The 17,336-nt window shown below is 40.4% G+C and overlaps 1 protein-coding gene across 1 annotated transcript; it reads left to right on the forward strand.

The window, feature by feature from the left end:
• Positions 1 to 3,442: 3,442 nt before the first annotated feature.
• On the forward strand, positions 3,443 to 16,778 carry LOC146984022 (C-type mannose receptor 2-like). Its single transcript, XM_085783042.1, has 5 exons — positions 3,443 to 3,643; positions 11,620 to 11,839; positions 15,313 to 15,651; positions 16,313 to 16,404; positions 16,659 to 16,778. Exons 1-5 carry the CDS (start codon positions 3,443 to 3,445, stop codon positions 16,776 to 16,778), a joined length of 972 nt encoding a protein of 323 aa, XP_085639168.1.
• The last annotated feature ends 558 nt before the right edge of the window (positions 16,779 to 17,336 follow it).

A 17,336-nucleotide genomic window follows, 5' to 3' on the forward strand; every position in this document is an offset into this window, starting at 1 on the left:
CAGTGGCGGCCTTAGACATCTGGGGGCCCGTTTCAATATTTCATATGAGGCCCTACCCTGTTAAACATAAAATTATTTGCCAGCTATGTGCCCATGTGTCGCTGATGCTTTAAACCCTGAAAGGACGCAGTAAACGCACTATCCATGCATCCCAGGTACGCACAACACATTAAGTGTTAAAATCACTATCAGGGCAAGAAACCAGGACTTCGCAGAAAAAACGAGGACTTAAGTTGGTTTTCATCAAAAAGCAAAATCATTATGTAGCCTACATTTTCAGACAAACTACAGGCTTTAACAATATTCTGAATTTAAATTGGCAACAAAAGTAATGAGAGCAAAGTGCTCCGCGTTATTTCAGCACCACGGACAAGGAAAGGACGAGACATGCGGACAGACAGACGTCTACAGGCGCTGATCCTGTCGGTGCTGCGGTGCTGGAGCAGCAGACAGACAGACAGCTGTCTCCTCCATTATTACAATCTGTAAATAAGCTGCCAATAATATCACATTTTAGTTGTGCTCTCGCTGTGTTTTATTTCTCTGTTAAGTTAGGACGTACTCATAGATCGCCTTGGAGGCATTTTAACCCGAGGAAAAAAAGGAAAGAGGAGGAAAGTGATTGACAGACGTCAATCATCAGGTTACGCAACTGGGCGCACGTCAGGAGGAAAGCAGGAAAAACAAACACTAAGAGAAAAGGAATAATACTGGGAGAAGGAAAACGAGGGTCTATTGATAGTTTGCGGGCCGTTTTCAAAGGTAAGCTACGTTGTTATTGATATTTCCTGCCGTATTATTAATTAGGAGCGATTAGTGTGCAAAGAGAGAGGCCACTTTGGCATTTCTTATTACAAGTGTAACAAGGACCTGTAAGTACACCAAAATACACTATGTATTTACAATGTAAGTACATGTTATTACATACGGTTACATAGGTAATAATTAATTAGGTAGATACACAGGAACAAGGACCCCTTAAAATAAAGTGTTACCTTGCATTTTTATAATCTTTGTTCACGTCTTTATTCTATATAAGCAACAGTTTATTGCATTTTTATAATCTTTGTTCAATGTAGGTCAGAAGGAGGGTCTATTGCCTTTTGTCTTTATATAAGCACAGTATTGCCTTTTTAGTCTATTGTCTTTTTGTTTTATTCAATAGTTCACACTGAAGATTAAATGCATTTTAACAAAAACATGGTTGCTCATTTCAACTTCTTCAAAAAATAAGTTATTTTTCCTTAAATAGCCTAATAGCCGGTATTCAGTTATCTATACGAACAATTAAAAGCCGGCCGGGTCAAAACAAACAAACAAACAAACAAAACTCTTCCAACTTTGTGGACTGTCTGTGAAGACTGACGGGAGTGAAGCCGACCTCATCCTCTGCCTGCCGGTGGGACAAATTGCACTGTCGGATCTGGGTCTCCGTGTCCGGAACCCGTTCGGGATGACTTGAATGGTGCTGAAGCGCTATGGCGCAACGGACACAGAGACCCAGGTTGGACAGCGCAGCCAGGGGAACAGCATGAGGAAGATGATGAACTCAGATAAAAGCCATAGCGACGTGAGCTCTTATACCTCTGAATTTCACCGCATCGGGGTCATTTTTCAGGTGTGTTAAAAGTCATTTAAGCGCCGTTACGCACGCCGCACGTCTCGCCTCCTGTGCGCTCCTCCCCTCTGCCCCCCCCCCCCCCGGAACAGCACCCTCTCAGTGTTCCGGGACCTACACATGGACAAATTAAGCACTGCCTAACCCGCATAGAATGAAAAATGTAAAACAAACAACATCTATTTCCTTAAACACTTTGCATGGATCCAATAAAAGTGCAGACACAGGTTAGTAAAGCCGGATCAGTCAGAGGGAGATAAACCTGGAAGATACAGTGATGGAAAAACTTCTGAGCATCATAGCAGTATCAGGCAAGTATTTCTTATATTTTCTATGTAATAGTTATTGATTGCCCTGTCTTAAAATAATTTAAGTAATTTAAAACATTACTTTTGTTATTTATAGGTTTTTTCATCATTGAACATGAAATCTTAAAGTATATTATTTGGGGGGCTTTTGGCCTTTAATGGATAGTATAGTTGAGACAGACAGGAAATGGGGAGGCAGAGAGAGGGGGAATGACATGCAGCAAAGGCCCGCCCGACTCGGGATTCGATATAGACCTTTTCAGAGAGTATAAACAAATACAAGTGTTACCAAGGATACTAATTAAGGCTCCATTCCATTTAGTGTACCAGAGCGTTTTCTAATGAGCCACACCTGTCTTTGTTTATACTCTCTGAAAAGGTCTATAGGGCTGTAGAACTGTAGCCTCTGGGGCACCTGCTCTACCAACTGAGCTGAACGACGCCCCAGTCTAACATTATATTAAATAATTGCATTAGCCCTTTAACAGGCACACTAAGAAAACTTTTTTTTTTTTGTAAAATTGTGTTCCTGGCTCCACATTTAGCAACTTTTCAGTTTTTTTTTCCAGTTGACCCAATCAGATGGCAGAAATGCAAGTCCCAGTAAGGGTAACTTTAGGCTCAATGTAACAAGTATTAGGAATCAATGGAATTTTTCCATTTGTGTAACTGAAGTTGAAGATTTTTCATATAAAATGATTATAGACAGCAGAATTTGCTAATATAATTCATCAATTTATTGAAAACAACAACAACAACATATTATTCCATAACGTTTCCCATAAAAACACAAACACAAGCTGTACAGTAGCCTATATCTGCATCAGGGGGGCAATGTGTGTGTGTAGACATCCATGGTGTCCACGCAACAGAGATATGAGTAGAGATCTGAAAAAGACGGATAATAATCAGTTTTAGTGCTATATATTTATCCAGTCATAAAAAAAAAAAAAATCATTGTCACGACTGCGCTACTGGATAAACAAATGGTTTTCTAGATACATCACCTAAATTCAAACCTACTCAGAAAACAAGAAAGTGAAATCATCATTTGCTGTGCTGAATAAAGTAAGTCCACCCCCAGTTGCAGCCTCATATTTGCTACTGTAAAATTTAATGTTTGTACTTTCTAGATAACTGTAACTATGACTAGGCCTATTCAATGCACAGTGTTATTCAATAAGGATTATCTATATGACAGGAATAATGAGCACTAGCTCATTATTTCTCTTACTATGTAAAGATATTATTATGATTGTATTATGTAAAGAGTAAATGGCTTTATGGACGGCACTTTCTGACAAGGCTGTCTTTTTACTACATTGCCACCCACTGGATGTAATTGGCATTACACACATTACACGCAAATGACCAAAGAATGGTTTTGACGAGGTTTTATAATGGCAATTCGACTATAATCGAATATAGCTCAACCGCGCGGTTACAGTGCCTGTTAAAGGGTTAATACGGTCTTTACAGTTGGAATAGCTTTTACTGCCTATCAGTGACATTATGTATGTCTGCCACTACAGCACTGTGTGCAGTGTCATCACATGCTGGGCGTGAGTACTATTTTGTCTATGAGCAAAAGAACAGGGCAGAAGCACAGAGCTACTGCAGAGAGAAATACACTGACCTGGCCACTATAGACAACACGGAGGACGTCAGCATCTTGAACGCCATGGTGGATTTAAACCAACTGAAAACCTCCAGCTCTGTGAGTTATCTTTGGTTTCTTCATTCTTTGACAATGAAGTGACTTAGTAGTAAATCTATACTTTTTTTTTCTTTTCTTTATGCTAGTTTCCAATTCTATTATACATATCTGTCACTAACTGTTACCTCTCTTTGTGAAACGGGCTGGAGTTACTCCTCTTTCCCTGGTTTGAGTTACCGTACCTCCCTTTCTCAAACGGAAAACCCAGTTTGCCTCATTTCAGGGTTAAAGGAGTCATCACCTGGTTTTTTATGTATCCAATCCTTAAATTGCTTTTAATCAGCTCTTAAAACTTATTGGAAACATTTTTTTTTTTAATTCAAACATAGAGCTTGTTCTGACACTTTTTCATATGGCAGTTTTCTCTCGTGAAAGTAAGCACAAGGTTTTGACTGGTGCGGATGTTCATTGTATTAATATGTAATGAGGCGCGCATTGATTGGACGCAGGGAGGACAGGCATGGTGGCTGGCCCAGTGGGCTACATGCAGGCTGTATTGGAAACCGCATACTATGCTGCTCTCTGTTGTGTACCATAACCATGTTATAACTTCATAAAATAAAACATTTTATCGGTTCATTGTAAAACATGTATTTATTGATGCAAATGTGGTGATTTCTGTACGTAGGCTACAGAGCCCCGGGGCAAAGCTGCTGCTGCTCTGTGTGAAGCTTCACTTTTCATTCAAACAAACTAATACCACTGCCACAATTGTTAGATTTCATCAATGAGACAAACATTTATCTCCTAAAAAGAATTGAACCAGTCGGCGGTAAACCTCTACAAACCTGCGGGTAAGTTAATTAACGACCGTTCCCTCCGCGGGCATGACAACGTAGTTTGACCGGTTAACGAGCAGCTGCAGGCGGGTTGCTGACGAGTCACTCTCCGCTCCTCTGCCTCGCTGGAGCTGCACTTCTCCCAACGCGAAGCAAACTTCTAAGCCGTCATTTGGATAAACTAACCGCACATTGTGGATCTAAACCCTTACTTTCTCGCATGAAAAAATATTAAAACTTAAAGCAGAAGTAAGTGATATATTTGTGTTAATATAAGTCTTAAATAGTTGTATCTTCCGACAGCAATCACTTACATAGAGTGTTTGGTCTGAAACACGGGTCTGTCAGTCCCTCTGCTCTGCTCTGAGCCGAAGAGAAAACATTTATCGTATCCTACAGTTTTTATCCAATGAGGAGAGAGAACGGCATGCAGGGCTGTGTGTGCAGCCAGGGAACGCCGTGAATGTGGCGACGTAGGGACGAGGACTGTTATGGTGCATTCAAGGAAACTCATATTTTTCCGACCGTGAAGTGGTACCAGTTCGATCTGGTACGAGTTCACGGGTCAGAAGTTACGAGTGGCCGTTATAGTGACTTTCACCGGTAAAACAGGTCGGAAAAACACGAGTGGGTTGCCTGAAACGCTACAAAGTCGTAAGTTGTGACTTGAAGCTGTAATTTACGATTTCAAAAGCCTGCCTGGAACGCAGCATTAGCCAAAACGACCGGACCACTTACTTCTGCTTTAATAAATTAACGATCGTTTCCTCCGGCGGCATGACGACGTCGTTATCGGCCGGCTAAACAAGCGCTGCAGGCGGGTTGAGGAGTCACTCCTCCGCTCCTCTACCGCGGTAAAGTGAGCCGCTGTTTGCGAGATAGTGGTAAAGTGAGCCGCTGTTTGATTTTCGTTGGGCGCGCGCTACAGTAAATACGGTAGGCACGGTTCTCGAGCAAATTGAAGGTCCTGAAAGATACATAAAGCCTATGTGCTGGGGCGGTGCGTGGCGCAGTGGGTAGAGCGGCCGCCCCATGTAGAGGCTACAGTCCTCGCCGCAGGCGTCCCCGGTTCGAATCCCGCGTCGGGCAGACCTTTCCTGCGTGTCATTCCCCCTCTCTCTGCCTCCCCATTTCCTGTCTATCTCTACTGTCATCACTATCAAAATAAAGCCGAAAAAAAATATAGAAAAAAAAAAAAAAAAAAAAGCCTATGTGCTTTTACTGGAGAAATGTGGAGGAAAATCACTTACAAGATTAATCAACTTTTTAGTTATATTTCACTGCCGTAAAGGGGAGAAAAATCACCTTTCATCGACATTTTACTGTAGAAATGTGGAGAAAAATTAATTTAAAACGACTCCTATAATAAAAGCCATTTACTGTATGCTGACCTTTGACCTTACGTCACATCAATTCCTTCATAGGTGTGTTCCTCATTTCTTTAGCATACTGTTCCCGGGGTCTTATTCTACTTCTGATATCATTTTGGTGGCATTCTACTGTAGAAATGTGGAGAAAAATAACCTTAAAGTCACCCCTATAATAAAACCCATTTACTGTATGCTGACCTTTGACCTTACCTCACATCAATTCCTTCATAGGTGTGTTCCTCATTTCTTTTGCATACTTTTTTTTTTGCATCAGAAGTAGAGTGAGATGTCAGGAACAATATTCAAAAGAAATGAGGAACACACATATGAAGGAATTGATCTGACGTAAGGTCAAAGGTCAGCATACAGTAAATGGGGTTAAGTCATTATGGGTGGGATTTTTAAAATGATTTTTCTCCACATTTCTACAGTAGAATGCCACCAAAATGATATCAGAAGTAGAATAAGACCCCAGGAACAGTATGCAAAAGAAATGAGGAAGACACCTATGAAGGAATTGGTGTGAGGTAAGGTCAAAGGTCAGCATACAGTAAATGGCTTTTATTATAGGGGTCGTTTTAAATTAATTTTTCTCCACATTTCTACAGTAAAATGTCGATGAAAGGTGATTTTTCTCCCCTTTACGGCAGTGAAATATAACTAAAAAGTTGATTAATCTTGTAAGTGATTTTCCTCCACATTTCTCCAGTAAAAGCACATAGGCTTTATGTATCTTTCAGGACCTTCACTTTGCTCGAGAACCGTGCCTACCGTATTTACTGTAGCGCGCGCCCAACGAAAATCAAACAGCGGCTCACTTTACCACTATCTCGCAAACAGCGGCTCACTTTACCGCGGTGCTCCTCTGGTGCTCGCTGCAGCTGGCTGCACCTCACTCCTCCCAACGCGGAGCTAACTTCTAAACAGCCGTCATTCGGATAAACTAACCGCACATTGGGGATCTAAACCCTTACTTTCTCGCATGAAAAATTATTAAAACTTAATAAAGTGACGAAATAACAGCGCTACAGTGGGACAGGGGTGGACTGGGACCAAAATTTGGCCCTGGACTTTTTGGTCCAGACCGGCCCACTATCTGCGCACGGATATTGTGCAAACTAGCACCGTTGATGTACATACAAACACACAAGCTCTTAATAACACCACTATACTAAACTATACAACACAGAATAGTGTGGAATAGGTTAAATTTGGACAAGATTACATGCTCATAATGAGTCTGCAATCAGAACTTTGGCTAGTTCCCTAAAGTATGGAAAACAATAGTATAATGATCTGAAAAATGGACAAAATTTTATTTTAGAAAGACAGTACAGCTCAACATAATGTATAGACAATGAAGCATGACAGGAAATACTTGTAATTTGTGTACTGCATCATAAGTAATATGTATGCAGATGTTTTATTGGGACAGTAGTTAATCAGTGTTTTATTCATTTTAACTGCATAATGTTAAACTGTTGAAAGGACAGTAACTGAAAAAATATGTAAAGCATACATATTTGTTAAGTTGTTAGCTCAATGTCCTTCAAGACCAAATTGGAGTGTGAGCACGAAGAAAGGTGCATGTTGGCACTTTAATAAAAGCAACTAATCAATTCATCAGGATAGTATGAATATGGTTATTGTTTTCCAATACTTTAGATAACTAGATTTAGTTGTAACACACCACACCATCCAGAGTTTGCTATTTATTATGTCAAGTTGAGTTCATAGACAGTTTAGCAACCCTTCTGGACCATTTACAGTATTTTAATGAATGTTTATCCACACCATTTTGGAAAGCACATATACCTCCTTCACATGGTGGAGTCTTCTTCAACACTTATTTTTTCAGCCTCCTCCTGCACCGTAAGTAAGGGCAGTGGTAACGGGAGCTTCACTCTCTTCAGACTCACATGAAGGACCTGCTGCTGAAGCTGCTGCATCGGTGCTTCTAGCCCTGGCCAGGCCAGGCGGCCCCTGCAGCAAACATCTGCATAATTGTTGTACTTTTAACAGTCTGTGCTGCTAGAGCTTTTCTTTTTCTGTTACTTTCCCTCCATTTTTCCGCACTGCCTTTACGTTTTTTACTTTTCTTCTCCGTTTTCGTGCGCTGGTGTGGTGTTGTTTTTTTCTCTCTCGCTCTCTCTCATCATGACTCCTCATCATTAAAAGTGATTGGACGAGGGGGGGTCTAGAACATGCGTGGGTGGGACTCCTGGGCCTCTGTAGCCTCTCATAGGGCCATTGGGCCAGGTAGACAAGCCACTGGGCCAATCGTCACCTCTCTGCTGTGTCTGCAGCTGAGCACTGTGGGCCGAGCCGATGCATGTCTCTCTCCCTAGCCCGGGAGAGTTACAATAGTTAAAAGGCAAAGCGAGGCATGGCGAAAAAAAAAAAATGCCGTCTATCGGCCCATTAGTGACCGGCCCACCGGGAAAACTCCCGGTACTCCCTATGGCCAATCCCTGCAGTGGGAAATAAAACAATAAGTAATGGCGGCACGGCGGAAGTCGGGGTGGTGGAAGAGAGGTGTGTTTATGAAAGCAGTCTCCACGGTGACGTCACCGTAGGAGCAGAATCAAAATCTCGTAATGTTGAGGTGCGCAGCCTCATGAGCTGCTCTGGCTTAAACAAAGAGCCCAAACCAAAAAACTCAGCCACTTTCAAACCCCAGGTTTTCAGGCAAGTTTCCACTGAGGTCCAACACCAGTATACAGGTTTTAACAAGGAAAAATGTGATTTCCGGGTGATGACTCCTTTAACAGACTCAGAGAGTTTTCACTCAACCTGCTTCCTGAAACGGACCCCAGGCAGGAGTGTTGAGGACGCTGTCAACACTCTTCTCAGCCTGGTCCTGGGTCATCTTGAGGGGGCAAACACCTTTGCACGTCTCCTTTTTATTGATTTTTCTTCTGCTTTTAATTGTATCCAACCGCACATTTTAGCTGACCGTCTGACCAACACACATAACCTGGACCAGGGCTTAGTATCTTGGCTTGTTGACTTTTTAACTGACAGACCTCAGAGGAGGAAAGTAAATGGCATTTTATCTGATGTACTTTTATCTTCCACTGGTTCCCCTCAAGGTTGTGTCCTCTCACCACTTATTCATTTTACACACAAATGATTGCCGTAGTCAGCATCCTGACAGGCATATTCTTAAATTTGCCGACGACTCAGTGATTGTATCTCTTTTAAACAACCAAGATTGCATTCACGGCCCAGTGGTTAATGAGTTTAACATGTGGTATGGCTCTTTTTTTAAGAATATTTTTTGGGCTTTTTGCCTTTATTTGATAGTACCCAGTAGAGATAAACAGGAAACGGGGAGGTAGAGAGAGGGAGAATGACGTGCAGGAAAGGGCTGCCCAACACGGGATTCAAACCGGGACCGCCTGCGGCGAGGACTGTAGCCTCTACATGGGGCGGCCGCTCTACCCACTGCGCCACGCACCGCCCCTGAAAGCTCATTTTTAAAAATTAATGTTCTTAAAACCAAAGAACTTATTAATGATTTTAGGAAAAAGCCTCCACCACACTCCCCTGTTTTTTTTTTTTTTAAGAATATTTTTTGGCTTTTTGCCTTTATTTGATAGCACAGTGAGACAGGAAAGGGGGAGGCAGAGAGAGGGGGAATGACACGCAGGAAAGGTCTGCCCGACGCGGGATTCGAACCGGGGATGCCTGCGTTGAGGACTGTAGCCTCTACATGGGGCGGCCGCCTTAACCACTGCGCCACGCACCTTCCTGTTTTTATACATGGTCAGGTGGTCGACACTGTACAACAGTATAAATACCTGGGCACCATTGGTGATGCGACAGTAGCTGTGTTTACATGCGCAAAATTTCTTAATCAGATTAAAAATTTGAGGGATCGGAAAATCTGAATCCACTGTTTACATGGGCGCAAAATCAAATAATCCAATCATGACGTGCGTACACATGCACCAAGCTTTATTCAGAATAACAGCATTTTGACATGAGCAGAGCTGTCTTTTTCCCTAAAACAACAGCAGTACTACTGTAAACGAACCACTTCCCATTCAGTAGGACTCAAAATGGACCTGCGCCAGATTTTAAGAGCTGTTACTGTACTACTCCTATATCGTTATTAAGCAGACTCAGCAACGTGTAGGCTACTACTGTTCCTGCCATTGATAAATCTCACCGGACCCAAGAAAAGTGCGGATGTGAACACGGCATATCCTGCCCTCTATACACCCAAACACAACCATATATGGTCAATGCAAAACAACACGTGCATATTAATTAGCCATGTGCGCTCTGGAAATTTGTGGAGTTACGTCAGTGGAAGACGGTGAAGACAACGGAGAGGAGCGGGGAAAGAAGCGGGATTACTCTGAAAGCGTGATACACGGTAATATCGGGTCAGTACTCGCTCTCTTTTTTCTCTCCTCTCGTCAGCTCCAAACCTCCAAACACACCCGTCCACCTCGTTAACTCAGGTGACAGAATAACAAGTCTCAGTAGATCATGTGTGCGCTGCTGCCAGTGTGTTTTTAAACTTAGCGGGTTTGATTCCTGTCGGACGTCACACTGGAGTGTGTAAAAGCAAAAATTAATAGGCTAAATAAATAAGAACCGAGTAGAACTGTGTAGACAGCCGTGTGTCGCGCTAGTGGGAGAGGACGTAATGATCGGAATAAGTGTTTACATGGACGTCGTTCGGAATAACGATCGGTATAAACCACCCCTCTCGATCCGAACAGAATTTCTTTCGGATCGAGCCGAATCCGATCAGAATCTTCCAACTGACGTGTTTACATGACACATTTTTAATCGGATCAGCCCTTTATTCCGAATATTTGTGTCCATGTAAACGCACCTACTGTAGTTTAATTAGTGCAAAAGAAGGACCAACGTTTCGACATGCAACGTCTTCAACATAGGCTATTAGAGAAAACATGAGAGGCTGAGTTCCTCATTCGGTCCGAGTGGTTCCACTGTGTTAAAGCAGCAGTAAGCGATCCGGACGTTTTGGCTAACTTCCTTTCAGCGGATGGAGTTAGCAGTCCCCGCCCTCATGCCTACGTCACCACATGCACGCGCATCGTCCTCAACTGCCCCGTTGGCGTGCACACACAGAGAGGACCGCCCCTTTATGCCGTTCTCTCTCCTCATTGGATAAAGGTTGTAGGATACAAGGAAAGTTTTCTCCTGGGCTCAGAGCAGAGCAGAGTGACTGACAGACCCGTGTTTCAGACCAAACACTCTATGTAAGTGATTGCTGTCGGAAGATACAACTATTTAAGACTTATATTAACACAAACATTCCTCTTACTTCTGCTTTAAGGGTGTAAATACAAAACGCCTCCCTCCTGAGGAGCTTGTTGATAATATCTCCGCCCCTCAAGGAGAGAGAAATGTTCTCAATGCCCCAGAAACGTTGAGTCGCAGCGGAGCTGTGGTTTGCCTGTTTGTAGTGCAGAGCAGTTGCGTAGTCCATATTATTGTTCCAGATGGCTGCTTTGTGTTTCAGCTATACGGACTTTAAGAGGACGTTTTGTTGTACATTGGCCAAACAAAATGTCCTCCAAAGTCCGGTTGTTTTTGTTGATATGGACCTAAAGCGCCTGCCAGAGGGCAACAGTTGAAACAGGTGGTTGGCTGGGTGTGTTGGATCATAGATTATCTTATGTGCTCTTTTTTATTGTACGTTTATGGTAAAGTGAGGGGGTGTTTGTGATTAAAGATGCTTTTTTTATTCATCAAACACACAGAGAAAACATCACGTAAAACCTCAACACTGATCAGAGTCTATATGTCATATTTGAGGCCAATGACAAGATGTTGTTTCCAGAGAACCTGGATCGGCCTGTATCATGACGTGAACAGCTGGAGGTGGTCGCTGTCAGACAGAAGTTTCTACAAACCAGGGGAGGCTGAGTTCAGAAACTGGGGGCATCCAGAACCAAACAATTATGAGGGTGAAGAAGCCTGTGTAATTAAGGAAGGTGATGGAAAGTGGGCCGATTATCCCTGTGACCACCGCTTTTATGCAGTCTGCATGGATGTCAGAGGTAAGGATTATAACTGGATTCTGGCTGTTGGCTGAATTTTACTCACAAGGTAGTGGGCCAACACCAAGACATTAAACTTGTATTTCAGCTACGTTTTGGCCTCTGACCAAAACCCTCAGGAACAATGACTTCATCGGTTTATTCATTAGGTCAAGAGAATAAACAGACAGTCAACAGACTAGCTCTCTACCTCTTTAGTCAACAAGTCTGTGAGCCAGTCAGAAGAGAGGAATCTATGAGCCTGCTATACTGTAATAAAAATACAGTATATTAAAATAAAGTTTTAAAAAAAACACTAAGTTTGAAAAAGATGGGTCAGATGAAATTTAATTTAATGAAAAATATCTGATACAGGATATAAATCCTTTACATCAGACTCAAATAAATAACAACATACAAAAATTAAACACAAATATATCAACTCATACATAATCACTAAAATACATATAACAAAATAATCCCCAAAAATCTCAAGAAAACTACAAGAGAAGAACAAAAACAAGAAAGAGAAAAAACAAAACAAACACAAAACATAATAATTCATACCCTTGCTCTGTAATTATATAAAAAGTCCTTGTTTGACCAACATTGATCGAGTCTATTTTTAAATTTTATATGGACTATAAGGGTGAGGCAGGCCAATTACCAGCCATGTTGTTGAATTAAAGTTGTGCAAAATAATATAAAAGATTATGTAATAAACAATGTTATCAGAGATGATAACTTCCCTCTAACCACTTCCCCACTTTGACCCACTGTTGGTGAAGATTCATATCCCCCTACCCACCAAAGCAGGCATGGGTGAACTCTACCGCTGCAGGTTTTTGTTCCAACCAAGCAGCAGTTCACCAGACTTGACTAATTTAATCAACTGATGTCAGTCTTCAGAGTTGATTGGTCAAACTGATTGGTTGGAACTAAAACCTACAGCCACAGAAAGAGTTTGCCCATGCCTGCACCAGAGGGTCCAGACAGATGAGCCTGAGAAGTTGTAGGTGATCAAAAATATCAAACAATCGACAGGTTTCAAGGTACCATATCTCAAGCAGGTCCAAGAAGTGGTGGGGGCTGATGTTTGCATGGTCCCTGAGCAATGCACTCATAAGCAGCCATCTCTCCTACAGAGATGCTGAAGGAAGGAAGTCTCATGATGGGTCAGTGACAAGGGTTGGCAAATTCAGAAATACAGTATCTTTAAAATTGGTTTAAAAAGCATGCATCAGATTTGTTTAAATGTATATCTTCTAGTCATGTTGCTTTTATGTCATTTGAAATGACATTTTAACATTAACAAAAGTAAGACTGGGATTATGCAGGTTAGGCCTAACCCTATTCTGAGAGGCCGTTATGTTCGAGTGAATTACTGCCCAACAGTTTAAAGTCAATATTGCACTAACATTTTACATTTACAATGGTAAAAAGAGTAAAGCAATATTGCATTAAAGTGTAAATCCCAATATAACAACAAATTTACAATAACTTACTTAAATATTGCATAAAAGTGACAATGGTAATGTTGATGCTTCTCTTGGTTTTGCTTTCAGTTGTTGTACATGTTTTTTATAAGTAAAGTAGTCATACTAACATGTGATAAAGCACACGAGCATCTGTTAATTTATGCTGGTACTGGTTCTCAAGTTCTATATTACAGCCCAGTTCAAATTGGGCTGGAATATAAGAAAATTGATGGATATAATGCATATGTAAAATTTGTATACAAATTATCCCACTGGTCACAATTGTGGCTGACTATAAAACCTACATTTTTACCTATTTTTCCATGAAAATAAAAAATAGTAATGACTGACTATTTCAAAGGGTTGCTAATGGCACATGATTTGGATATTTTTATGTCTGGGAAAAATTTGGGATTAAATGGGTTAAGACTGCACTACAAAATTGCAAGCTCACTAAAGTGAACTAGGGTGTAATAAGTGGTTTTAGTCAGGTGCAAATATGACTTGACCCCAAAAAAATTCTAACAAAAGGTTTCTCAGTTGTTTTTTATAGTATTAGATGTCCTTAATAACATACTAAAAGTTTACCAAAGTTTGACCACTAGAAAGGTGTTATTTTCAAGATGGCGTCCAAGATGGATAGGAAGCCTGAGGAGACACCACAGGTGAATAGGGTAAAATTTTTAACTAACAGATATCACCATGAAACTTCCCAAGTTTATCACTTACATTAAGACAAATATTTTTTGTATTACAAGTTTTGTCAAATTGTATGTTTAAATATGTAAATGAGGCAATATCTCATTAAATATGCGCTAATTTGCATATCCGAAATCTGAACAATGGATAAAAGCCACTTTCAAAATTCTTGTTTTATTTTGTTGACATACTAGAGTCAGAAGTTTTTACCAAGGGGATTTTGGATATCTCTCTTTATCACTCTGTAAATGAGAAAATACTGTCACCAGCCCTAAAAATTCAAGTTGGTCGTGTTTTTAGGAGTAAAATGTTGTATAAATCAGGCTATGAATGATATATCAACAATCCCCTCTGTAAAAACCTTCAGAATATAGAAAGGGATCAAACTGGAAGGTTTGGTGTCTGTAAGTGCTGCTGAAGTGGAGATTTCGGGCTCTTATACAACATTTTACTCCTAAAAACACGACGATATTTGAATTTTTAGGGCTGCTAGTATTTTCTCATTTACAGAGTGATAAAGAGAGATATCCAAAATCCCCTCTGTAAAAACTTCTGACTCTAGTATGTCAACAAAATAAAACAAGAATTTTGAAAGTGGCTTTTATCCATTGTTCAGATTTCGGATATGCAAATTAGCGCATATTTAATGAGAGATTGCCTAATTTACATATTTAAACATACAATTTGACAAAACTTGTAATACAAAAAATATTTGTCTTAATGTAAGTGATAAACTTGGGAAGTTTCATGGTGATATCTGTTAGTTAAAAATTTTACCCTATTCACCTGTGGTGTCGCCTCAGGCTTCCTATCCATCTTGGACGCCATCTTGAAAATAACACCTTTCTAGTGGTCAAACTTTGGTAAACTTTTAGTATGTTATTAAGGACATCTAATACTATAAAAAACAGCTGAGAAACCTTTTGTTAGAATTTTTTTAGGGTTAGGTGCTTTTTTTGCACCCGCCTATTTGGACAGCCTCAGAGAAACTAAATGCTGCAAGGTTGGATGGTGGGTCCAGGTAGGCGGGACTTAGGGCGTGGCTATAAGAGTGGCGACTGCTTTGTTGTGACATCACAACGTTGCAGTAAGTCTGTGTGTATTTAAAGAACCTGGATAGGAAACTAAATGTTTACTAACATAACATTATATTCAATTAAGAATGGCATGGTGATCAGTCACTTTCACATCCTGACTTCATAGACCACCATTTGTTGTTTTGTGAAATTCATTTTTAATTGTTGCTGCTGTATCTGTATCTGCCTCTGTTTTGTGAACTCTTTTAGGTTCACAGCCTTTACTTTGGTTTGTTTCCAGGGTCCAATGAGACATACTCCTTAATATATAAATCTATGGATTGGACTGAAGCTCAGATCTACTGCAGAGAACACCACACAGACCTGGCCAGTGTAAGAAACCTTCAGGACGTCGAGGAGATATCTAAGCTGCCCAACCACAATACCTGGATCGGCCTTCACAGAGACACTTGGAAGTGGTTGGATGGAAGTAACTCCTCATTTAGGTTCTGGGATGAAACAGCTCTGGAACCTGACATAAGCCTTCAAAATCAGACATGTGCAACAGCAAATTTTGCAAACTCTGGAAAATGGGAGCCCGGGAACTGTGATGACATGAGAGCATTTATATGCTACAATGGTAAGAATCTGTCAGCTTTTAAATGTTCATTTAGATTTACATCACTGCTGTGGTTTATACTCACAATCATAATGCTACATGCTAATGCTCAGCTGGTAAATATTTACCATGCTCAGCACCTCAAATGTTGCATCTGTACGAAACACAAACTCCGACTTGGGTGTCACTAGGCAAACATGAGCACTTGAAACTCATTTCTTCACAGTTCTTCCACTAGTTGTAATATAGTTGTTGTCTAGGAACCAAAGTTTCAGTCAAGTAAATGTTGGTGTATTAGCTGCTGCTATCAGGATTTGTTGTCTATGTAGCCTACCTTGACTTCCTGAACAGTAGTTGACATATTTTTCCATCTCTGGAGCCATGCTGCTAAAAAGGCCAAAACCTACCACAAGGAATATATGTCAAAAGTAGTAGTAGTATCCATAGATATCAAATGAAATATGAGATCCCTATGAACTTGTTTGAAAAGTTGAAATGCAGTAGGGATCAAAGTTTTCAGTGATGCGGGATTGCCAGGATTCTTCATCCAACACAAAATGCACTCAACAAACTCTAAGCTCATGGAAAGTCGGGGTTTTCTCACTGACCCTGAGATGTCAGTGCTGCTGTTAAACTGTGTTACCAATGAAGCTTGTTTGTTCTTTTGTTTTTTGTTTTTCAGTCCTGGTTTCAAGGGTGGTGAGAATGAAGCTGGAAACAGACTCCTCTCTGGATCTGAATGACCCTGCTGTGATGGAGAACATCCTGAAGCAGGTGAATAATATGTGACATTTGTATTTATTTACAGAATAGATGGTTTTCAGTTTGCAAAGAATATATCCATGTAACACACACAAACACAAATACTACAGCTGTCAACAACACATTCAACACATTGCCATTTCTGTGATTCTTACAGAAAGTAGACATGTGTCAGAAAACATAGAGACAATAAGGTAGTTGAGTATAAGCAAACAAGAATCATCTTCTCTGTTGGTGATATTCATTGTTGTAAATTTGTGTCTCAGCTCAAACAGAAGCTGAAAGACAAAGGACTGAACAAAGACATCAAACTGAGCTGGAGGAAGCAGTCGGATGGAAAGACCTTCCACAAGAAAAAGAAGATTAGAACTAAAGATGATCTTTAGTGACTGAGTTTTGTGAGAAGTTTGTCAAGGTAAAAGAAAACTGATGTGCACAAGATAAACATCTTTCATTTTGGGACTCAGTAGTTAAATGCTATACGATATCAACACACTGTCATGCTTGCTATGGAAATGCTTAATGTCACAATCAGTAATATGTATAATATTGTAACACTGCAATAAGGATTTATTCATTTATATCATTTCATTTATTCCGCTAAAACCTATGTTTTTTTGTTTTGTTTTTTTACATCAGTAGATTCAGAATTCAGAGCATTTGTATGAAATGGAATAGGCTGATGTTGTGATTTTGCATGTTTTACTTAAATTAAAGTACTTATAAAATCATTTTCATTATTTTTACCCTCTTTAATTTATTTTTCTTCCTTCATTTTTCCCTTCTCCTTTTTGCTATATATTTTTATTGCATTTTAAACACATGGTAAAAAAAAAGGAGAAAAAAAACTCACCTCATGAAATGCAACCAACAGGAGACTTTGGATGATCGATGACAGAATGATAGAAAGGGATTTTATTTTGCTTTTGTTAAAGGATTTACCA

This window comes from Trachurus japonicus, chromosome 7, assembly GCF_045865225.1.
Source record: "Trachurus japonicus isolate A0001 chromosome 7, Traja_1.0".
Classification (NCBI taxonomy): Eukaryota; Metazoa; Chordata; class Actinopteri; order Carangiformes; family Carangidae; genus Trachurus; species Trachurus japonicus.